This window comes from Ochotona curzoniae, unplaced genomic scaffold, assembly GCF_017591425.1.
Source record: "Ochotona curzoniae isolate NIBS_2020 unplaced genomic scaffold, NIBS_Ocur_1.0 contig_1274, whole genome shotgun sequence".
NCBI classification, from domain to species: Eukaryota; Metazoa; Chordata; class Mammalia; order Lagomorpha; family Ochotonidae; genus Ochotona; species Ochotona curzoniae.
Genome location: NW_024465023.1, coordinates 19654812 through 19679523, shown reverse-complemented (window position 1 = coordinate 19679523; position 24712 = coordinate 19654812). Strand labels below are relative to the sequence as shown.

The following is a 24712-nucleotide window of genomic DNA, read 5'->3' as shown; positions in this document are numbered from 1 at the left end:
TCCCTGCTTGTGGCCTGGGAAAGCAGTCGAGGTCGGTCCAAAGCCTTGGGACCCTGCACCCGCGTGGGAGACCTGGAAGAAGCTGCTGGCTCTGGATTGGCTCAGCTCCAGCCATTGTGGCCACTTGGGGAGTGAACCATGGGGCGGAAAATCTTCTTCTCTGTCTCTCCTCCTCTCTGTACATCTGCCTTTCCAATAAAATAAATAAATCTTTAAAAAAGAAAAGAAACACACTGTACAGGTGTTTAAAGGCCTCAGAGATCTATTAATGAGATTTTTGTATGACTTCCTAAAAACTGTAGATGAAGCTATGGTGGTGGAAGTCCCTTGCAGTGGCTTTCATTTAACTGACACGTTGTGGAGGCTAAGGATCTAGGCAGCTCTGTGACTACTTCCTCTGCGCCACCAACCCCAATGGACAGAAGCTGCCTACTAAACAGTCACTTGGTAGACTACAGCCATCTCTCTCTCAGCAGGGAGTTTAAGCCCACTCGTAGACACATTCAGTGAGTGCTCAAATACAAATTTCTGGAGTGAAGAAAGAGATCTTGATATACAGGTAGTACCAGGTCAAGCTGCAGGGCATGCTGCTCCAAACGTAGCGTCAAAGCGTACGTTTGGGGATACACTCAGTGAGGTTCACTGCTCACAGCCCTTTCTTTGATCACCCGGAGCTACGACCACGTCTGCTCCTTTTCTAATTGTGCTTGGAAAAATACTCATCATCGTATCAGCTTAAAATTAATTTTATCTCATGCAATTTTCTCTCCTGGGTGTCATTCTCATTGATTCTCAGTTCCTTTCTCATCTATAATTACAATTATTTCTTGCCTGCAAAGGAGATTCTGAATACTTCTTTATTCCTCCTAGTTTTACGCAGAAATACGGGCTGCGAGGTTCTGTGAGGGTGTGGCAGACACTAGAAGTGGTTTTCCGGAAGGAACACGATCACCTATATGTTGATTTGCATCGTTTCATTTACTTTCTGTTGAACAGTGTGCCAAATAGTGAAGGCACCCTGTCACTCCTCACTGAATTACAACATGTGTCTGTATGTCTGTGTTCAGAGTCACGGAGGGGCAGTACAGGGACAAAGGGAGTTACAAGCAAGTAAGTACAAAATAATGTGATTCGTAAAATGAAGGGTTTTCCACGTTGTAAGCATTATTTTCTACCAGTTGCTATCACATTTTATGTAATAATATCATCCTAACCTTACTAGCTGCACTAAGAGAGGATTTTTACTACTGATTAATATAAATTTAAATATTTTTCTTATGAAAAAATATCCAAAATATAGAATTCCCTGCTCATACCGCTTTAAGCTTACCATTCAGTGACACTGAAGGTACTCAGACTGTTATTTACCTGCACCGCCACATAGTGCCAGAATTTTTCAAGTCCCCACACCAGAGCTCCATATTAATCAGACAATTCCCACATTCTCCCCTTTCTCCCAGCCTGACTCTAAATTTGACTACTCTGAACCTCCTCTTCTAAATGTAATTATACAACATTTCCTTTCGTGTCTGGCTTCTTGCACTTGGAACAATGATCTTCAAGTTCATTCAGAGTACAGCAGCTATAAAAGTTGCATTACTGGTGTTAGTGCTGTGGTGTAGCTCATCAAGCCATCACTTGTAGTGCCGGAATCCCATACGGACACTGGATTGCTGTTCCACTTGCAATCCAGCTTCCTGCTGGTGTGTCTGGGAAAGCAGCTGAGGATGACACAAACACAAGTCCCTTATGTATTATCTATGGTAGCTTTTGCACAAAAAGTAGCAGGGTTGAAGGATTACGATACAGACCACACGATGTGCAGAAGCTAAATTCCCTCTTGTTCTTGATAGACCATGTTTACTGTTTGTTATAAAAAAAAAATTGTAAAACAAATTCCTTGCTTTCATTAAAAAAATTGTCCTCCAAGAGTTAAAAAGCCTTTCACACAGACATGGAGAGAAAAGCATTGTTGGAATGTCAGAGAAGTCATGATCTTAAAGGTAACCCAACGGAAATACACTTAACGACAGCAGAGAAACCATGCTTAATTATCATGAATCAGAGTGATACCACAATGTTCTACATTAAATGTAAAACTCAGACAGTGCATGTTGTTTTTTTTTTTCTGAACATGGAGATAGAAAAGTCCCATCAAGTAAGATGTATTTGAACCTGGGAGGGACTGAGACACATAACTTCAAAATAATTGAAGCTCCACGTGTTTAGCCATAAGATAAACCGGACTCAAGTGCTATGTAGGACTCAAACCACCCTTGATTAGACTGCTAAACATCAGAGTAAATATTTCTTTTCATGGTTTTGACCAGAATCATAGGTAGGAACATAAACAAGTAACTTACACACAAAGATAAATGATTCAGAAACAGGTTTGAGGTACAAATAGCTAAAATATTCTGTGAAAATATTTATCTGAACTGCAAATTGTGTAATCACATGGCAAAACATTAAGTATAAATTATAATTTACTTTAAAGTATTACGGACAAATGTAGTTGGAAACTAAAAGCCTGTGTGTGTTATCCACAATACTCAAGAAGATGAATACATGTGAAATAACATAATAAGCCTCTGTTTTGCCAGTGTTGCTTCTGCTTGGTGTTTAAGTATCTGCTACTGAATAGAAACATTCAATTTGGGGTCCCTAAAATACCACAATTAAAATTATATGTTCTCTTGGGGGCTGGCATTACATTGAAGCTGGTTGAGACAGCACTTGTGACTCCAGCATCCCATATGAATTCCAGTTTGAGTCCTGCAGTTTTATTTCCCATCCAATTCCTTGAGAAAGTAATGCAAGACGATCAAAGTTCTTGGGCCCCGTTACCCGTGTGGGAAACCCCAATGAAGTTCCTGGCTCCTGGCTTTTCCCTAGCCCAGCCCTGGCAGTTGCAACCACTTGAAGAGTGTCTGTCTCTACCTCTTTGTGATTATACCTTTCAAATAAACAAATAAATCTTAAAATAATAAAATAAAAGTGTATCTACTCAAATTTTACCTAGTCATGTATTCGATGACTGATCTCACCAGACCTCACCTAGGCATCTTAGTGTGTCTATACTGACTTAAACATTTAATATACTTATATGCTAATTCAAATATCCTAAATCATGTAATATTAACATTTTCTATGTACATCATTCCTAAATACTATGAAATACTTTCACTATATAAAATTACACATTATACTACCTTAATAGGATTTTATATTGCATTATTGTATAATAATGATGAATACTATGCAAAGTGAACACAGTTATGCCATATTATATTTGGGATACAATTTCAGATGAGCTTGAGAAACTAATCAGTATTTTTTAAATTGATTGTCCATTACGTTCTGTGCAATGAACACCATTTTAAAGAAAGTGTAGGTACTCTCACCATACCTCACCACATATATTGTTATATATTCAAACATCAATATGCTTTGGATGTTATGGGGAGATAAAAGAATATTACTCATCATTGTCCCATACAAGCTTATGATACAACGTATGTATTAAGAAATAAGTCACAAGGTATTATAACAGGAATTAATACTAATAAGTAGAAGGTGATGTTATATATGTTCAAAGGAACTGCAGATTATCTATCGATAAGCTGATCAAGGAAATTTTAACGTACAAGTTTGCATCTGAACAGGACACTGAAGAGGTACATTGATATAATCACATATAAAAGTAGATAAATTTCATTCTTTTGTTTGATTAATATCTGTTCTGAGGTGGAGAAAAGTTGTGCTTACTGAGCATCCCAGATTATTTCATTAGGTTTGCCATAACTTAGTGAAGTTGTACTAGGACCAATGTGAAATAGGCATGCTTGAAAAGTAATACATCACTTAGCACTGTCTACTACTCAGACCTCCATTGTCAGTGCTTGTTAAATTCCCAAGTTTATGTGATAAGATTCTTTTAAAGGATCTCTGATTCATGGTTTGCAGAATGGCCAATTTTACATCACAGTCTATATGAGCAAGAAATGAAAACTGTTGAGTCACTGAAATTTAAGGGGTACTTTCTCGGGGGCATTTAGCATTGTTCTGAATAAATGTCTCCACATTCTGATTCATATTACTGAGCTTTTCCTTTAGTAGAATTACTCTCCCCTCATATCACAGATTTGAGAAGAATTTTAATCACAACACAAACCTTATAAAATGGCAGGACAATGATCTAATTTAGGGCAGTTTGATTTAGGGATCTGGAGCTAGAATTGAGATATAATTGCGCATATTTATGAAGTAGAATGTGATACATCAATACATGTTCACAATGATCAGATCAGGATACTGAGTATACCCATCACTGTAATCAGTTATCATTTCTTTCTTGGGAGTATGTTTGAAATTCACTCTAATAGCTATTTTGAGGTATATAGTTAATTGTTTCCCATTTATCACACTATTGTGCTATGCAGAACATTAAAATTCTTCCTATCTAGCTGCATTCCTGTACCCATTTTAACAATTGTGCCTCCATTATTTTTTTCTGCCTACCCTTTTCAGAATCTAGCAACCACCGCTCTACTTGCTACTTCCATGAGATAACTTTGCCAGCATTCCAATGTGAGAGCATGTTGTAATTGTCTTTCTGTCCCTGACTTATTTCACGTAACGTAACATCCTGCAGGCTCATCCATGTTGCTATAAATGACAGAATTTTACTATTTTTATAGTTTTGAGTGATATTGCATTGCATATATGAAACCATATTTTTCTTTTTGCACTTATGTATCAATGGGTATTTGGATGAATTTTATGTTATGGTTACTATGAAGAGTGCTTCCGGGAAAAAAAAAATGGGTGCGAGACTATCACTTTTGCATGCTTATTTCCTTTCCTTCGGATGTAGATCCATAGTGGAACTAATGATCATAATGGTAGTTCTATTTCTACGTTTCAATGAAAACTTTTTAATGAAAACTCCATATTCTTTTCTATAGACAATATGACAATTTACATTCCCATTCAAAGTTAAGAAATGTTAACGGCAGCACTGACAAAAGTGAATTTAGGCTCTTGAGTTCCCAGTGATGCCCTTCCAGGACCACAGGAGTCCTTGTTTCCTTCATTTCCTTGAACTAATGTATTGCTATCTAACAGAAAAATCCATTTCACTTAAATTAAATGGAGATCGTTTTTGCTTCTTATAATCAAATCCTCCATAGAGATTTGAAAGAAAATTCTTTTCATTGATTTATTGTGGAACTTCTCCTTTAAGAATTATTAATTTAAGAAACAGAGATAGAGCAAGTTAGCTTGACAGAAAGCGAATGAGAGAGTGACAGTGTGCTCCCAGCAACATGTGTATCTCTACGGATTCCCTCCCTCAATGCACACAATGCCTTCAGTTGGGTATTCAGTAGCTGGAAACTCAATTAAAGTCTCCCATGGCAGTGGCAAGAACTCAACTAGTTGTCCCATTGCTGCTATGTGACACCTGCACACAAGCAGGGAGCTTTTGTAAGGAGCCAGAGCCAGGCGATGAACCTAGCCCACTGATGCAGGACATTTCCAGCAAGGCAAAGCACCTACCACTTGGGAAGATCTTCACATGTGAAATGTGACTCTGAGGCGGCACACAATGAGAATTTAGATAAAATAAATCCGGTTTGTTGTAGAGTTGCATAAAGATGCAAGTCAGAGAAGCTAAGACAGGGTTGCAAATAATAACAGAGTATGAATTTTGGATGTTAGCCTCTGGGCTAGGGGTTATAAAACCAAATGCCTTCAGGGGACATGTGGGACACATAAAATTGTAAAGCTTTACAAGGTGTAAGGCAATAAGTGCTAAACCAATTGTGTTGACCAGTCCAATCTCTACTCTGGTTTATTGCTTTTAAAGCTCCCTGTGGGGCCAAACAAGACAGCCCAGCAAAATACAACCTCCAGCTCTCTTGTCTCCAGGGGCTACTGGTTTGATAGTAAGGCTATCAACAGAGTTGTGGAACACTCCTGTGCCTGTGAATATGAAGCTAGAAACACTGGTTTAGAAATATTAAGTTGTCAAAAACAAAACAAAACAAAAAAACCAAAAAGACAAGGATTTGGGTGGAAAGAAATCTGTCACAAGGTAACTCTGGACTTCACATTGATGTCAAGGAAAGTGAAAAAGAGAGCTCATGAAAGTAGTTGCAAAGAGAGATGATACACAACCTGGTAAATTCTGACACATAGAAGTACATTCCAGGAAGCTATCAAGAGAAGACAATACATGTTTTTGCTTGAGGGCCATGTAAGAAGTAACAGTGGTATACTCATTAAATTGGAAGGTCTAATTAAGGCACAGTTTTTGGAGATGAAATTGTTGGTGCAACTGGCTTGGTAAATTTAAGAGGATTTCATAAAAGTTTGGGATTTTATTGTTTCTAATATAAATAATAGTTCTAATAACTTAAAATAAATTTTAAAATCTACCTACTAGAATTACACAGACTTTTTTTTTAATGACTAGCCTAGAAACATGGGATTATGAGTTCAACAGAGCTAGTGTGTATCTTTTGGGAAAGGTTATTGTATGGTGCAGGCAACAGGGCAGAAAACTGCTGAAATGCTTCACAGTTTCTAGAAAATTATTTTAAATTATTCTAACTTATTATGACAAAACTTATTCATTTCATTTTCCTTGACATCAATGGACATACTGATTTTTAGGAAATGATTCTATACCCATAAAGAAAAACAATTTTTAGGTAGTCATAGAAAGTAAGCTCATAAAACTGATAACAAATAAAGGTATAATTGGCTAAAAACAAGAGTTATTTGAAATGTGAGGACAAATCCTAACATAATGGCTTCTTTCACTACATAAGGTAAGTCTATGAAACAGCATGAGCATCAAATTGGGACATTTTATCACCACATTTGATGAGTATACTAACACATCAGACGTATTATCCATAAAATGGAAGTTGATAGCTTGTTAGTGAAAGGAGAGAGAGAAGAAAAAGGAGTACATGCTTGTAATTCTACTTTTACAAAATTCTAGAAAATGTAAAGGTATCTACAGTGTCAGCAGATGAGCAGTTGCTCAGGGATTAGGGGAGAAGGCAGGGTTTTCATACCAACAGATGAGTTCGGCAGATCATGTATATGCTCATTATTTCGCTTGTGGTGATGGTTTCACTATGTATAAATATATCCAGATCTATCAATTTTATTCTTTACCCTCTTTAACCATGCACATTTTATTGTATGTCACATACACCTCAACAAATCTATTATATTAGGGGTGGCACTGTTGCACAGTGGGTTAAGAGAACGAACCCTATCTGCTAGCTCATTTCTCCAATGCTCAAAGTGGGAACTCAGTCTAGATTTCCAAAATGAGTAGCAGGGACTTAAATATTTGAGATACAACCTGCATCTTTCTAGGGTACACATTAGCAGAAAATTGGAACCAGGGAAGGTTTGAGGATTCAAATCCACATATTTCAATATGGTATGTAGGTTTCCCAAGCAGCAGTCCAATAAAACCCAACACCCTTAGTCTTTGATCTAAAGGTTTAGATATTATGGAATGAAATGTTACTATGCACAGCATTTAGAACTATTTCATGGAAAATATTTCATGTTTAACCCATTTTCCAATATTCAGTTATTTGGTAAGAGAAGCTTTTTTTGGGATAAATATCATTGATAGACTATTGTTGATAAACAAAATGTTTTAATTCAAAAGAAATGTTGCATATTAAAAAGTTATTTAAAATAAGTAAAATATTTATTTAAATAATTAAATATGACACTTGATAAGATTAATAAAAGGCAGTATCTATGCAAAATATGTTTCTCATGCATTTCTTTTATTTACAATGATGACCCAAGAAGACAGTGTTCAGCTAATAATTGGATAATGCAAAATTACAGCTGTAAAGTATAATAATAAATGATTAGATCTTTCATGATTTATGTCACCACACCTAAAGAAACTGTGAGGTTATACCTAGGACAGTGAAAAAGCTAACTGGTCCCCTGCAATCTAATCTATTTCTTGCTATACTCAGAATCCTGAAAACAAATGGGCTAAAAACAATTCCAATGCTTTTAAAACCATCCCACAACTTCCTCTCCTTTGTGATCCTCAAAAAATCACTGTTACAGAAATTCTAGCTTCTTTAATGCCCTATATTTCTTTAATATATATATTTAAATTAAAACATATATTATATACATTAAATATCTATTTAAATTAAAACCACTTACTTATTTGAAATTCAGAAAGAGAGAAAGATCTTCTATTACTTTCTTTATTCCCCAAATGCCCACAATAGCCAGGAAAAGGATAGGCCCTAGATAGGATCCTGGAATTCCACCAGGAAGTCAGGAAGTCAGGATGTTAGGGAATTTGCCGGGACTCTGTCGGGGAGCCATAATCTGGTGCATCCCACATCGTACATTAGCAGAAAGCTCTACAGAAAGTGGAGTAGCTGGGACTTGAACCAAGCATTCCAATCTGGGAAAAAGATGGCCCAAGTGGTGTCATAGCCCACAGGGCAACAATGTCTGTTCCTTAATGTATCAGAGTGTCGACAATTAATTCTTTACAAAAAAAAAAAAAAAAGAAAAATGAAAACCTTCACACAATGTTAAATACTTTTTTCTGAGTAGAGGATGAATTTCACAGAGTTTAACTCATATCATTTTTCAGTTTCTTCAACCTAAAAATACCTTTACTTTCATCCATGTTTCCTTTCATTTTACTTCTTAATAGAGTTCAAAGGCTTTGGTGTCATTAATGTGTCATGTATTAGGTGTTCTGGACCACTCATCATTACTATGAGCCTTCATTGTCATCACCACAAAGCCACATCACCATGTGAAAAAGAATTCTGATTATGAAGTAACATTAACTAATGCATAAAATTTTTCATCATCTATCTTCCATGAGAACTACTATATTTTTTGCCATTCCCAGTAACTTTCCTAGACTTACACATTTGGTCTACTTGAATTTTCATTTTGAAAATGTTAGAGACGGCAGTGCAAATATAGCATAGCTAATTTATCGTTTGTCTTGTGGCATCGGCATCCCAAAGGGGCATTGGTTCATGTACCAGCTGTTCCCCTTCCCATCCAGCTCCCTGCTTGTGGCTTGGGAAAGCAGTCGAGGACAGCCCAAAGCCTTGGGACCCTGTACCCATGTGGGAAACCCAGAAGAAGCTGCTGGCTCCTGGCTTCATATCAGCTCAGCTTTGGCCTTTTGTGGCCACTGGTAAGTAAGCCAGGAGATGAAAAACCTTCACTATCTCTCTTTCTCTCTCTGTAAACTCTGACTTTCCAATAAAAAGAAATAAGTCTTAGTGGAAAAAAAAGCCACTGCTTGTGATTTTGGCATAAAGAGAAGAAAATGTTGAAAATGAAGTGTGAAAGTTTAACAGTATGCATAGAATTACTAATGAAATCACGTTGTTGAAACCTTAGGGAATTTCATGGACATAGAAAAGCAATCAAACTCCTAATTTTCCCTTTGAAGCTATAGAACAATAATGTGCAAAACATTTTCCAAGGGTTTGGGAAAAAAGTAGGTAACAAAATATTTTTAATGTTTAAAAGAAATATTTCCAACTAGCTGCTTTACTGGTGGTAGAAATATATAAGTTCAAGTTTTTTTATCCTATTCAAGAAGTTCAATTAATTTGATTGTGTGTATGACCATTGATTTCTAGTTATCTGTATCAGTCATTGCTGTGAGACTCACTTAATAGCAACTAATGACTAAACCCTTTAAGAATTAGAGTCAGATTCAATCCTTCAAAGAGGGAAGCAAGTGCATTGAAGCAACAAAGGCACATGGCAGCTAACAAACAACCAAGCGCTAAGGGACAAAGGACAAAACTACACAAGTATCTGATTATAAGGGAAAAAAAGGGAGGGGTAAGTCAGGATCAAGAAAATTTGGGGGAGCCAGCCAAGAAGCACACTTACTCTGCAGAGTGAACATCTCACTAGGGAAGTGCAGCGGTCCTAGCTAGGGAAATGATGCTCCTCCCTCAAGCTGCAGCAGATCCCTTTGGAGCTAACTCTCCCATTCTCTTGTTTTCTGACAAACCAGAGTTCTCTGGCTGATGTCTCGTAGCCACGAACTACATGTCTTAATCTGAAGTTTAACTTTGCAACAAATAATGCAGCTACTGCCAAATACAAGACAAGTGAGGAGTACCTGCAAAGAAGAAACTGACAGCTTGATGCCATAAGTAGCATGCCTTTAAAAAAGTAGCCAATACAGCAAGATGAACTTCACAGCCCTCATCCCTGCTCTTGAGGCACAGTTTTCTTAAATCTCTCCACAAAATCCTCCTTCAGTGGCAGGCAGCTTAACAAAGTTCTCTCTTGTTTTTCAGAATTCTTATTTATTTTTATTGGATCGGCACATCTTCTGAGAGAAGGAAAGACAGAAAGATCTACTATCTGTTGGGTCACTCCTCAAATAGCCACAATGCCTGAAATTGAACTGATCCAAAGCCAGGAGCTTCTTCTGGGTCACCCATCAGGGGGAAGGGTCCCAAGGTGTTAGGCTATCCTCTGCTGCTTTCCCACATCAGAAGCAGGATGTTAAGCAGAAAAGTTGGGACATGAACTGGCTTCCACATGGGATTCCAGCACTCGGATATGGATGATTAGCCAACTGAGCCATCACACCAGGATACACTTGCCTCCAACCCCGCCCCATAGACTATCCTTTACAGGCTACTTTGTCTTCCGCTTTACACAATTTCAACATCATTCTTGAGATCAGCTCCCAAATAAGCTATCTGAATTCAAATCCTTGTCTCAGTAACTTTCTATGTACAAGTCCAAACCAAGACACTATTAACCCCCAAATTTCCATTATTACATTCCAAATCAAGCTGAAGAATGACTAGTTTGATTCATAGATACAGATAAAGAAAAGCATTTAACTGGCCTGGGATATCCATTCATGCTATCAAAAAATGAAACCTGTATTCCTGTTAGAATAGACGGCTGTTGTAACTGGATACACAAACACCTAGTATTCAGTTAATTGTTATGTAATAATTAATGTTCAGAACTCCAGAAGATAGACTTAAAGTACCCTTAAATCTTAATGTAAATAATTAACAAAATAATCTCAACACACACAAACATGTTTGTTAAAAGCTTGTGTCTACTCAAAAACTGGTTTTCATTTTGTTTTTTTCTCATAATATTAACCTGCTCAGTCATAAGTTCAATAGAGTCGTTTCGTTATCATTGAGCACTATGGACTTTTGTTTTAGTTATGAAGAAAGAATGCATCCCTTTCATAGATGCTGCTTTAGATTAAAAACAAAAACCCACTTTATTATGTGTATTGTAAACCTACTGATTTACCACAGTTAGACAAAGATCCTTTCTTCATCATGCAGCTGCTTGTTTCTTAAAACAAATTTTGCCAAGAGACATAAGCCAGATGGTCTTCTTCCAGAGTATACTAGGAGCCCTGTGAGTCAGCTTACGGTAGCTGTAAGCAGCAGAAAGCTGGGTACAGAAAGTCAGGATGCATTTCAGAAATCCAACATCCAAGTACGCTGAAGCACAGAGACACTTTCAAGTCAGTAAATGAAAGTGTGACTGAAGATTGGTTTTAATATTGCATGCTTTCCAGGAGGTTTTAGGAATCCACATTATAAAATTACAGTTATTTTGATTTACAAGATGTTTAAAGAGAGAACTTGTGGGAAACTGGAAGAGACACATTTTCTTAAAATTCTAAATCTCAATTCTGTTTTGTGTTACTATTATACATCCACACCCTTCACACTGGGCACAGGGTATGCCTTTGCACCTTGAGAAATATGAGCAGTGACTACTGAAAATGAAGCATCACATGGTTTGGTTTCACTTGCTATTCTGAGAGATTTGGATCTCTGCTGTGGAAGAATATTCCCTGAACATCTACTATCCTTACAACCTGACGCCCAGAGTAAGACTCATTAATCAGACCTCTTCAGCTAGCCTACAATTCCAGAGGCTGATGAATAGTGGATTCACAGTATTTCTGTGCACATGCCATTTTGATGTCATTTTGGGTGTGCATGTTGTTTAGAATTATCGTGGTGGTAGTTGATCAATACTGACAGATATTGGCAAAGTATAATGGACAGTTACCCTGGGACTTTGTTACAATACTGGGAGATGGTTAATAAAAATGGGGTTGTGGGGGCATATGAAATAAAAAAGAGTGTTAATATCTATATCCTAGGTAGGTTGCTACATTTTATGGAAGGTAACCACATGGATTATAGAATTATACCTCTGCTTATCCCCAAATTCCACCAAAACAAAAGGTACAGAATGATTATCTTCAGTATATAACTTCAGTATATAATAATAGAGAAAGGCAAGCAAAGCAAAGCAAAAAAAAAAAAAAACTTCAATGGAAACTAAGCAGATTAAAAAATTTTATAACCATTCTTATATCCTTTTAAATAGCAAATTTTATAAAGATCTAATTATCTTAGGAAACTATAAAGTATATTTGATAATTTGTGGTTTCAAGCAGAAATCTCCTAAAAACCACCAATTTGGCTTGTCATGGAGATTTTTCCCTGGAAGTAACTGATACATATTTTAAAGATTTATTTATTTTTATTGGAAAGGTAGATCAGATTTACAGAGAGAAGGAGAGAAAGACCTTCCATCCACAGGTTCATTTGCCAAATGACTGCAAAGCCCAGGGCTGAGCCCATCTATAGCCAGGAGTCAGGAACTTCTTCCAGTTCTCCCACATGGGTTTAGGGGCCTGGGGCTTTGGGTCAGCCTCCACTGTATTCCCAGGTCACAAGCGGGAAGCTGGATGGGAAGTGGAACAGTCAGGACATGAACTGGCACCCACATGGGATCCCAGGGTATTCAAGGTGAGGATTTAGCCACTAGGCTATCATGCTGAACCCAAGGTCAATAATATTTTTAAGAAAAAAACTGAGATAAAATAAAATAAACAAGAGAAATAATTCTTGTGAAAATTATAGGCAAGAATTTGTGATTTTCACAGTGTAAACCAATTTTCAAGTATTAGAACTTTGTAATCAAAACAAATTCTGTGCCGCCCCCCTCCAAAAAATAGAAATTAGCAAGCAAGCAATCTTCCACAAAATTTTATGTTGACTTTAGGAGCTTATGAGTATATTTCTCTCTCTGACAGATTGTCTCACAAATGTTATAGTTTGAAGAACATAATAAGGTCCGAGAGAGAGAGAGAGAGAGAGATGGATCTTCAGTCTCTTGGTTCACTCAGTAAATGGCTGCAATGGCCAGTGCAGGAAGAGGCCACAGCCAGGAGCCTCCTATGGGTCTCCCACGAGGGAGGCAGGGATGCATCATCTTGGACCATCTTTAGTTGCTTTTCTCATATCAGCAGGGAGCAGGATCAGAATTGGAACAGCCAGGATTTGTACTGGCACCCACATGTATCAGCTTGAGCCACTGCACCACAGCCCTGGTACCCAAGATTTTCTTAAGAAACTTAATTCCAATCTGTTAGAACGTCTGAGTACTTTATGATGTACATTTAAGAGCTCATCAAGAAAAATAAATCAGCATGTATTGAGAAACTATGATGGAACCATACCATATTTGGTTTAGGGATGACAGAAGTTGCTTGTTACAACCTTTCCAGTAAGAACAAAATTTCTATTTAATGGTGCAGAATTTCACACATCTACTTAGGTAAAGATTTGTGATAAGAATCCAAAAGAGAAATATGAACAGTGAAGTATAAAAATCCCACAGAATGAAATAATTTAAACTATGGGAGGATTCCAAGTGATGATACCAGCACTGAATTTTGAAGAAGGAAGGAAATTTTGCTAAGAAACAGGTCAGAACTCATTGAGTACTTCAGATTACACTTTCGCACTTGGCTTGCCAAGCATCTTATTTTATCCTGATCTATTTATTCGGATATTAAACATGAAAACTTCACCTTGTGAATTTTAAACATCTTTTTTAGGCACTGTGGCTTCAGTTACAAGCATGTTGAAGAAGTTTTTATATGCAGCCACATTGCTGCTACTGAAAAATAACATCTGGAAAAAAGAACACAATCCTTGAGCTTAAAAAATCCTATATGCAAAATGCATTGGAAGATGGGGTGCAGCACACAAGAGTTCATAACTCAAGTCAAAATATCAGCTGTGGCACACATTTCTTCTGTGAGCATGTTAAAATTATTCTATTTATTCTTTCTAAACCTCAATTTCTTCATCTGTAAAATAAGATTCTCCTGAAAATGTGATGATATATGTAAGTGAAGTCATGCCTGGCAAAGAGATATTGCTAAAATGCAAGCTTTTTTTTCTTATACAAATGCTACCCTACATGTCCAGAAAAGGTAATGAATGTTCCCAAATTTCAGTACATTTTCAGAATTTTACCTCAACTTTAAATAACTTAGAAGCAGACATTAGAATAAAAAGGAGGCATTAGCCCTGTAAGTAAGCATAGAGTATGCAGGTACTACAAAAAGTTCATGGAAATACGGAATTAAGACAAATGTAATGGGCCTGGCATGATAGCCCAGTGGTTAAATCCTCATCTTCCATGCACTGGAATCCCTATAAGTGCCGGTTTGTGTCCCGCCTGCTCTACTTCCCATCCAGCTCCTTGCTTGTGACCTGGGAAGGCAATGGAGGATGGCCCAAAGCCTTGGGACCTGCATGGGAGATCCAGAGGAGGTTCTCAGTTCCTGACTTCAGGTCGGCTCAGCTCTGGCTGTTGCAGACACTTGGGGAGTAAACCAATGAAGGAAGATCTTTGTCTCTGTATCTCATTTTCTCTGTAAATCCGCCTTTACAATAAAAATAAATTTTTTAAAGATTAGTATAAGACCAAGTCTTTGATCTAGCATTTATGACTTTTCTGTTTTGATATTTGTTTTTATTGAAAAGGTAAATATACAGGTAGAAGAGACAGAGAAAGATCTTCGAACTTCCATCAGCTGAGCTGATCCAAAACCAGGAACCAGGAGCTTCTTCCATGTCCCCCATGCAGGTACAGGGTCTCAAGGTCTTGGATCATTCTAGAATGCTTTCCAAGGCCACAAGGAAGGAGTTGGATGGGAAGTGGAGCAGCCAGGACAGAAACTGGTGTGTGAAGATTAGCCAATTAAATCATTGTGTACCTTTCTTTAGATGCTCACTTCCCATGCCAGAAGGCATGGCTTAGACTGGAGCTGGGGCTCCATTCCCAACTCCTGCGTCCTCCATTGCAGACCCTATAGTTGGGTCCTTTTATCATTGAAAAAAGGGACCTGAATTGAAATTCTGGCTCCTTTCTTTAGCCATGGCCCAGCCACGGCCATTGTAGGCATGTAGGGAGTGGATCAGTAAATACGAGCTCTAGGTGTCAGTTTGTCTCTGTCTCTCTCTAACAAAGTGGTAAGTTTTTATTTTCATTCCAGAACATGGAAATCCATGATACTTATCCTGGAAATTCTGAAGATCCCTTATATGATGTGGCAGTTCCCAGGAAACTTCTGAAAAAGACAAATGTTATGCACCCTTTGCCTGTTCACATCTCCTCCCTTCCTTATTTTTGGAATGAAGATGTGGTAGGAGCTCCACCTTGCAACATGAGGATGAATGTCCACCACATAATTATAGCTGGGTTGAAACCAAGAACGAACAGTGCTACTGTGACCATGCCTTAACTGCTACTCACAGGTTTTTTTTGTTTTGTTTTGCTTTGCTTTGTTTAAGGAATAAAAGAAACATATTTCTGACATACTTAAGGCATTGCTGCTTTGATCCTCTATTACTCTTGGCCAAAGCAAATTATAACTGACAAAACAGAGTTCCTGGGAAAATTAACATAGTTTTGCTTTATGGTAACTTTTCTTGAAAAACTCAGCTACTCCAGGGAGACAAGAAAATTTTAGATTTCGCAAAGGGAAATGTGTGACCTAACAAAAATAAGAGCAAGTGGTCAAGTAGGGGTTTTATCTTCAAAATCAGGCCAGTCTAATAGACTCAAAATCTGGTCCTATCTTAGACTTCTTTGACAATACTAAACTTACAAGCTTGCTTAGAATAACAAGTAAACAGAGAAGCATGAAACACAAAGTAGTTTTCCAAAGGAAGGAGTACTAACATGAAGTATACTTGAAGCACACATGGCAGTACATTTGCTTTAATCAGTTATTTAATAAATAATGATTTCAAAAAGGGATTTTTAACATAATAATGACAGAAAAGAAGCCTACACTGAAGTCTCAACAATCTATGAGAATTTGTAGAAAAGAACATGAAAAGAAATTCATAAATGGTTTGAAGGCTAGTCAACTTGGTATCAGATAGACACTCTCTATGAGAACTTATTTGTAGAAAAGAACATGAACTAGGTTCCAACAGAAGATTTTCAGGCCTGTCAATGCAAGAACAATTGAGGAGGCCTGAAGAAGAATGAATATGCAAATTGTGTGTGGACAAAGAAGTGTCTATTATATTCATTCCTTGTGGGTATCAGGTTGTATGCCAGGAATGCACCCCTTCTCTAACAAGAAGCCCTATTTGCAAGAGTATAAATTAGCACACAATTTGTACATTTTTCTCATAAAAGAAAACTAGTCCATATGCTACTTACATAAAAATGCCTTTAAAATATTGAACATTTGAAACCACCTGAAGAAAAAGAATGATTTCTTTTTCAATTAGTAGCATCCACCTCCTACTCTCTTTTAGTGTTTTTTTTTTTTTTTCCAAAAAAAAGCTAGTATGAGGTATGTAATCTTAGAACTGGTTTCTTGGTAAAGGAAGATTCCTGCTTGGCAACTGCAGTCTATGCGTGCACCTAAGGAAGGAAAGCGTTGCGCTCACTGCTTTTTATTAGGTGTCATTTCAGGAGTCACTTTGGATTTGGTATTCCTTCTAAATGTTTCTAATAGAGCTACACGCGTATGGTTTAAAATACTTGGAAACCAGGAAGTTGAGTTCAACAATATGATATCTATCTCTTTGATGCTTTTTACTTGCGTTGTAAATTAAAGATTTCTTTTTTCCTCTTAATAAATTTACCTCTAGTTTGTGAGAGACATCTTAATAAAGTGTTTTAAAACCCTCGCAGCCTAAAAAGAAAGAAAAGGGAAGAAAAAAAGGACAGACAGCAGAGTACATGTGACATGTAGCTGACCCTTGTTAAGCTTTTATTGAAAGAAGGCAAAAGACTCGGTTTCTTGAATACTGGGTAGATCTTATTCAGATTTTGAATTTTTACATGTTTCCTTTGGTGGCATGTTAGAAGCAGTGAGGAGCTTACCAAGAAGGAGGTGAAAAAGTAAGAATTCAGAAATGACCTTAATTTTCCATGAAGCTCAATATTTCTCTTAAATAAATGTGTGTCTATTTGTGAATTCATAGAATTTGTGCCCTGAATCTTGATTATTTATGAAGGTTAGAATACCTATGGAAAGCAAACATTTTAATAGTTACAAGATTTATGTTTGTGCTGAGACACATGATGAAATTCTACTTGTTGGAAGACATGTACTGAAGTATCTCAGACAATGAATGAATAGTTGGATACTATTCACTCTTACCCTTACCCAAAGAGTAATGCCTGTTTTACTTCATGATATTTAATAAGGGTGAGCTTTCCAATGATAACATTCACGGATTTTGTGATTGATGGTGGTCTAGGAATTTATACTTCAGCAATTTTGAGACTCTACTGTATTTTTCTTATTTGTAACTTATGATTAAAATATACAAAGCTGTTAGAACTAAATATGATAATAAAAGATACATGGAGATTGTTTACTAAATGTTTGGGATAACTCAATACAGTAAGGATTTAATTTTATCTCCTAAAAAATGAATAAACAGGAAAAAATGTTAAGTTTTTGCTCTAGTGGTAAAAAATCTGTTACTGGGGTAGAAATCTGACATAGTGGTTAAGACCCTGGTAGGTTTGCCTGCATCTGAAAGCCTTGGTTTGAATCCTGACTCCTCTATCTATTCCATTCCAGCTTCCTGCTGATGCTCACAGTGGCAAGCAACATTGATGGCTTAAGTAGTTGTGCACCTGCCACTCACATGGGAGGCATTCAGTTTGACTTCCTGTCCCTGTGATTATGGGTATCTGGGAAGTAAATCAATGGATGAAAGATTTTTATTCTCTCTCTCTGACTTAAAAAAAGAGATGATCAAACTGTCCTTTATTATTAATTTTTACCTATCTCTAATATTTTGCATTGCTATTCAGAAAATATCCATGTCTTTACCCTTATACTAAGGTTACTTTCCTATCATATCGACAGGAGCCTTGGCCATGTGATTTGCTATTGCCAAAGGAATTCCAGTTGACTTGAAAAGACCAGCACAGGACAAAAAATGCTCTTGAGATGTTTAGCTTGCATTTTATTCTGGTTATCCATTATGAATAAAGCATGGCACCATCCCTTTATCTTCAGCCCTAAGTAAAGACATAAGTATCAGACCTTAATCAAAATGTATTCTACAGTGGTCAACATGGTGGTGCAGCAAGATAATACTCCTCCTGTTGAGCCAGCATCACATATGGGAACTAGATCACATTCCTGCTGCTTTATTTCTGATCCAGCACTCTGCTTGTTGCCTGAAAAAACAGTGGAGGATGACTGAAGGCTTTGGGTCACTGCACCCACATGGGAGGGTCAAAGGATGTTCCTGGCTCCTGGCTTCAGATCAGCCCAGCTCTGGTCATTGTAGGCATTTAGGGAGTGAACCAGTGGATGAAGGATCTCTCTCTTGGTTCTCTCTGTCTTCCCCTCTCTGTATCTGTAACTGTTTCAAGTAAAATAATAAATCTTAAAAAAAGGAAACTCCATAAAATGCATTCTGGAACCTACCTCAGCTAATTTATATATTGAAGAAAAGCTTCCTGGATAAGCCCAAAGTGAAAGTTGGCCAGATAATCTCAAAGAAATCTTGACATAATTACTGTTTTAGGTCAAAATTTTAGGGTGACCAGTACTACACCATGTTGTGATAACAGCTTATTAAATACACAAATATCTATGAATGATACATACAGAAATTATCCATATATCACTTTTTTTTTTTGCTTCATAATGTTTTGACTTAAACTCAAGCTGTAATAGTCAACAAAAGATCACCTTTTTTAAAAGACACTAGCAGGAATGACACCTGTGTAAATGCAGTTTTGACATTTTTTTTGTCCAAATGTTTAAGAATCTGCCAATGAGTGAGACACAAGGCTATGGCTATTACCATAAAATAAACCAAATTCCAGACAGTTATTTCCTGAGTCTCCTGTAAATCAGAATGCAGTTATTTGACCCAAGCCTGTCTTATGACAAGAGTGATTAGGGTACAGTTCTCCATCAGAATGTAGCCTGCCACCTGTTGTGATAAATGGAGGTTCATTAAGGTAAGACATGCCCACATAATATGTATCATCTATGCTTTCTTTCACTGCAAATAGTAGGTGCTAGGTGCAACAGAGTCTACATGGTCTTCAGAGACACACACAATAAAAATGCTAGCTGCTTCTCTCTCTCTCTCTCTCTCTCTCTCTCTCTCACACACACACACACACACACACACACACTCCATTCCCTGCCTACAATGCTTTTGCAAGACATGTTAATCAAAGAGTGAATGATACAAAAGCAGTAATGATATAAAAGCAGTGTCCTCTGACAATGGTGACCATGGGGTAACAGGGGACCACAGCCATGGCAGCAGTACATAATTCAGAATTACTTTGTATTTTGATGGTAGGTGCATTTCTTCTTGTCTAAATTAGTTTCTCCTGATAGTTTTCATCCTTTGTTAAATTTCTATCTTGATCTTCCCTGTCTATTTCATAAGGTAGCTAATACTTTCCTAGTAAGTTCAATAATGTTAACTATGGTAATCAGAGTCACTTTCTGTTATTATAAATGAGATCATCTTTGAATGACCCATAGACAATTGTTTTTTTCTGAGTCTGAGAAACATGTTGCCATCCAACTCTCCAGCAATCTGTTCTTGCCTTCTGCATGGCTTACATTTGTCAACTTTCATTTTATAGATTCATTGTCCACTAAATTCCCCAAAGCAAGTGTTGAGATTAATACATTTCACTGTGGTGCTTGGGGAAATTTGAAAGAATGCAATAATGAATTATGGAATCCAGAAGACTATCATTTCCATCATTGAAATAGCCAACATCCCTGAGCAATTATCATGTATGTGCTAGCAATTCATTGGTACTGTACATGTATTATGGCAACTTATCCCCATAACAACCTTGCACCTCAGAAACTTTTTATTCAGAAGAAGCTTATAGAGCACTTGAATTAAAAAATTGGTCTAGGGCACAAAGCTAGTAATCAATTAAATCATAATTACAAAACCAGTTGAATTCTATAGCCTATACTCAGAAGCAATTGCTTAAACAGTTTTATTTTAGACAAAAAAAGGCAAGGAAAATAGAACAGTCTCTGATCAATTCCTAGATGAAAGCAACTAGAGTGATTGTAGGTATCTCTGACTCTGGGCAAGGAAAGAGTAGATCTATGAGCATTTGAGATACACTATTATTTTTCATTCTTTCCCAGACATAGGAATGACCACAAAGATTTATAATGATTATATGAAAATTAACAGTTTTAAAAGAAACATGACATCCTGTTTGAGGTAGGATTTCCATTCCTCTTGCCTTGGGCTGGCATTAGTGCTTCTGCTTTCTGCTTAAGATTAGTGTTGCCTGTTAACTGAAAGAGAACTGTGTGTACAGCTCCACTAAGAAGAAAATCTGCCTTTTCATCTAAAGGTAACTTTTAAGTAAAGGCAGGGAGAAGCCTCAGAGTGTAACTTCTACTTCAGTACAGTGCAGTGGATACCTGTGGAAACATTGTATTCAGAGCTATCCAAGAAACTCCGAAGGGACTTATGGGAAAATGTGCTTGGCCTGGAATGCTGGGTGATAAGACTGTCTACAGTATACAACAAAAGAGAAACAAGAACATCAAAATGGTAGAATGAGCACCACTGTACTCCCCTGGAGTAGCCTAAAGAGGCTGAAAACCACTCCACGTGAGATACTGCGAGGACATATGCCATGGCAGTAGTGTGAGTACAAGTTTGTCATTTTTATATTATGCTCTCAGTGCTTCTCAGTTTCTTTTCTTCTATACAAACTATCTCCAGGCAACCTGCATCCAGCTGTTTACAAGTAAGTTGAAACAAATGTATGAGCCCATCCAAGGGAGAAATATTCTCGGGTTTCAAGAAGGAAGCTTACATCTAGACACACCAAGCAGCCATTTTGTATTCAACACTGTCGGTCATCATCACATCAGATAAATTACAACACAGGCCTTTGAAGAATTTGTGTTTACAAACACTTGGTATGACCCTGCAACATATGTTTCAGGACCGAGTCTCCTCAATTGCTGACACCCCCTCGATAGAGAACACGCCAAGAGCCACAGAAACACAAGATAGCCAGCATATCTGAGCCAACAGAGGACCTCAAGTATCTCTTCAAAGGATAGAAAGGACAAGTTACACAACTCTCCTGGCCAAGTTTTACATCAAGCACATTGACCTGTGGACATAATATAGACACGGACAGCTAAGGCACTTTAGAAAAAAAAAATCTCTCACATTCTCAGAACAAAGACCACTCAAGTACAGAACATTCTTTCTTCATCAAGGTCTCTAAGGTGACATCAAAGCACCATGTGCATCCCTATGTGCTGATACAGACAAGGAGTGGCACCACACTCAATGGAAATAACAGTGAAAACTAGAAACATTGATCTCACATACCACTCCTCTCCACGCTCTCCAGTGTAATCAGACACTCACATGGGTCTGTAAACACCTCTCATTTGTAATAAACATTGACATTTAAAAAAAAACAAATTTGTGTTTAGGAGACAGAAAAATAAACAAGCGTAACTATGTGGTAAGCTCTAGGGAACAGGTCACCATCACAGCGCCTACCCTACAGGGTAGCTGCCAAGTCTAAAGACATTTTCAAATTCATACATCATTTACTGTTTTGCCATACAGAATAATACAATATCTCAGTTCCCAATTGTTATGATCAACCAATAGCTTCAGGTTTCAAAGACAAATATAGTATTTCAGGTGAGACCTAAAGCACAAGAAACCTAGAGGCAGCACTTGGGGATGCGCAAGTCAGTTTGATATTGCTAGGGCAGAATGTGGAGGGTAGGTAGGGCGGGCAGAAAGTGAAAGGTAAGGAGGCGAGTTAGATGAGCAGAGGTGATAGAAAGGCATTCTAGCCAAATCAGCAGGTCTGTATTTCATTTTGAGGGAAATGAGATAGCAATACAACATTTCTACACTTTTGAGAAATAATTGTGTATGAAGGAAAATTGGGAACAAATTAAGGATGATCATTGGAAAATGAAATCACTGCTAGAAATGTCCTGTTTACAGGATCCTAATGCTGTAAACTAAATACTAGAATGTAAGGATGATAAATAAAGCAGATTCCTTCCGTTACAGAACTACTGAGTTGCAATCCTTAGGGATAATGGAGAAGACTGCCTTGAAAGCACAGAAATCAGAAAAGACTTTTGTTTTGATAGTAAAGTTATTACCTTCAGTGTAAAATTATTTGAAAAAAACCCCACCTGTTTGTGATATGAGGTAAAGAATGTATGTGGATCTCCCAAAATTCAGCCAAAAGGTAAATATTTATTTAAGATAAGCAATTAAGAGTATTTTAAATTACCTTATGAAATTCCCCATAGGAAAAAAAATGGTGAGGATAGGGAGACTGAAAAATATAAAATATTATCCTCCGAAATGCAAATGATGGTAGATACTCCAAGGAAGTAGAGATGGCAGAGATACAGGGAGTTTGGAGTGAAAAAAAATAGGAGAGGCTGGATGTGTTTTATTAATTATGATGAATATGTCATACTAACAAGAAATATGAATACAAATGGAAAAGATCCATTTTTCATATTATACAACTATTTATACTACCTCTGCTAAATGACCAAACTTGCCTTGACACTACCTGAAAGGGAATATAACACTCCAATTTGAGGCTAATGTCACAAAAACTAATTTCTGTAATTCAGTCATTAGTGTGAACTGTTCACCATTATTTGTTATTACTCCACTTACCTTTTTGCAATAATGATAACGTCTTTTCCTCCCAGTATTTCCTCCCCTTGGAGATCTGTGAAATAAATTGTAGACTTGCCTGAAATTGATATAATCATTCAGTTAAGTTAAAGTGTCACCTACCCTTGTCGCTCCTTGTACATTTTATTAACTTTTTCCCACTGGGAATCGAGTTGTGACAGAGCTTCCTGGAGCTTTGTCCTTTCCACAGCTGTGGCACTTTGCAGTGCTGCCGTCTTCTTGTTGTGAATAACATCAATCCGACCTGAGATTTGTTGCATACATTCTTTTATATTCTGAAATTACAAAATTTTTAAAGAAAAAAAACAATCAACTCTCTGTACAAAGACAAACTATAATTCAGATCAACAGATCATCTTGTAGTCCTTAACTACTGACCTAAAACGAAAAATAAGAAAGGAATGAGGAGGGGGGGAGGGCGTTGGTAGGAGCAAGACAGGGAGGAAGAACAGGCAGGTTGGGAAGTTTCATTATGTTATTAAAACTGCATATATGAAATATGTGAAATTTGTTTCACTTGTATAAACGAAAACATTGAAAAAGAAGAGGAGGCCTTGTGAGTAGATGTTTGGTACAGTAGTTAGAATGTATCATGGGATGTTCACAATGTAAAACAGTGAGCCAGGGGTTGACTCTTGGCTCTGCATTCCATTCCAGCGCCCTGCTGCTGATGTACACCCGAGGAAGCTGTGCCGACCACACAAAAGTAATTTTGCCTCTGCCACAGACCTAAGTTGAATCTTTGTTCCTGGTTTCAGTTTAAGGTTGGCCCAGCACCAGTTGCTTTGAAACATTTGAGCAGTGAGACAATAAATGCAAGACTGTCATTAAATCCTTCTCTCTCTCATTCACACACACACACTGCCCCCTGCCCCCGCTCTTGGCTTAAGTTCCACTTGCTTCATAAACATTCAGAGATTTGCACTTTCCACACTCACCATTCTTCAATCTCCACACTCACAGATAAACATCCTGCTCTAAGATGCTCTTGGAAGTCTAATGATTCAATCTTGGTTCCAGGGATCTTATGTGCATGTCCAGATACAAATAAAAGTCTTAAATACCAATAAATGGAATGTTCTTAATTATATTCAGGCAAAACTCGGTATGATTTTAATCATATAGGAATTGGAGACTAGGCTTATTAGGTGATGTTTCCTGCTGGCCTGACCAAACTTCAAAAACATTGGTTCTGAAGAAAATGCCACACATCACAATAATCAGAAGTAAAATGGCTTCTGGGGAGCTCAAGAGAATTTTCTGCCTCATTCTAATACTTCCTGTGTGTTGCAGGAGAATTTTTCCAGGGCAAGAACTAAGCTGTAAAAGCAGAAAAGTCTATAGATAAAATCAGCCCTAAAAAGTAAAAGTAAATTTTCATAATGGGGACCTTAAATGACAAAAAAAGTTACTGTCTTCCTAGGCCATGTATATCAGGTTGAAGAAATGGTAATTTACAAATGGCTATGGCTAATATGAATGGATTTCAGTGGGAGAAAGAGGCTTTTATGAAAGCTCAAGTTATTCTCTTTAAATTTCATGTCCAGCATATAACGGTAAGCATTCATTATTTC

At 37.3% G+C, this 24712-nt stretch overlaps 1 protein-coding gene across 1 annotated transcript in view; it reads right to left on the bottom strand.

The window, feature by feature from the left end:
* The window catches only part of DMD (dystrophin), a 1921612-nt gene that overhangs the window by 1017371 nt on the left and 879529 nt on the right, over positions 1–24712 (bottom strand). Inside the window, exon 43 of the mRNA XM_041000021.1 lies at positions 23241–23413. Within this exon, the coding sequence (XP_040855955.1) occupies positions 23241–23413 (173 nt within the window). The remainder of the gene's footprint in view (positions 1–23240; positions 23414–24712) is intronic.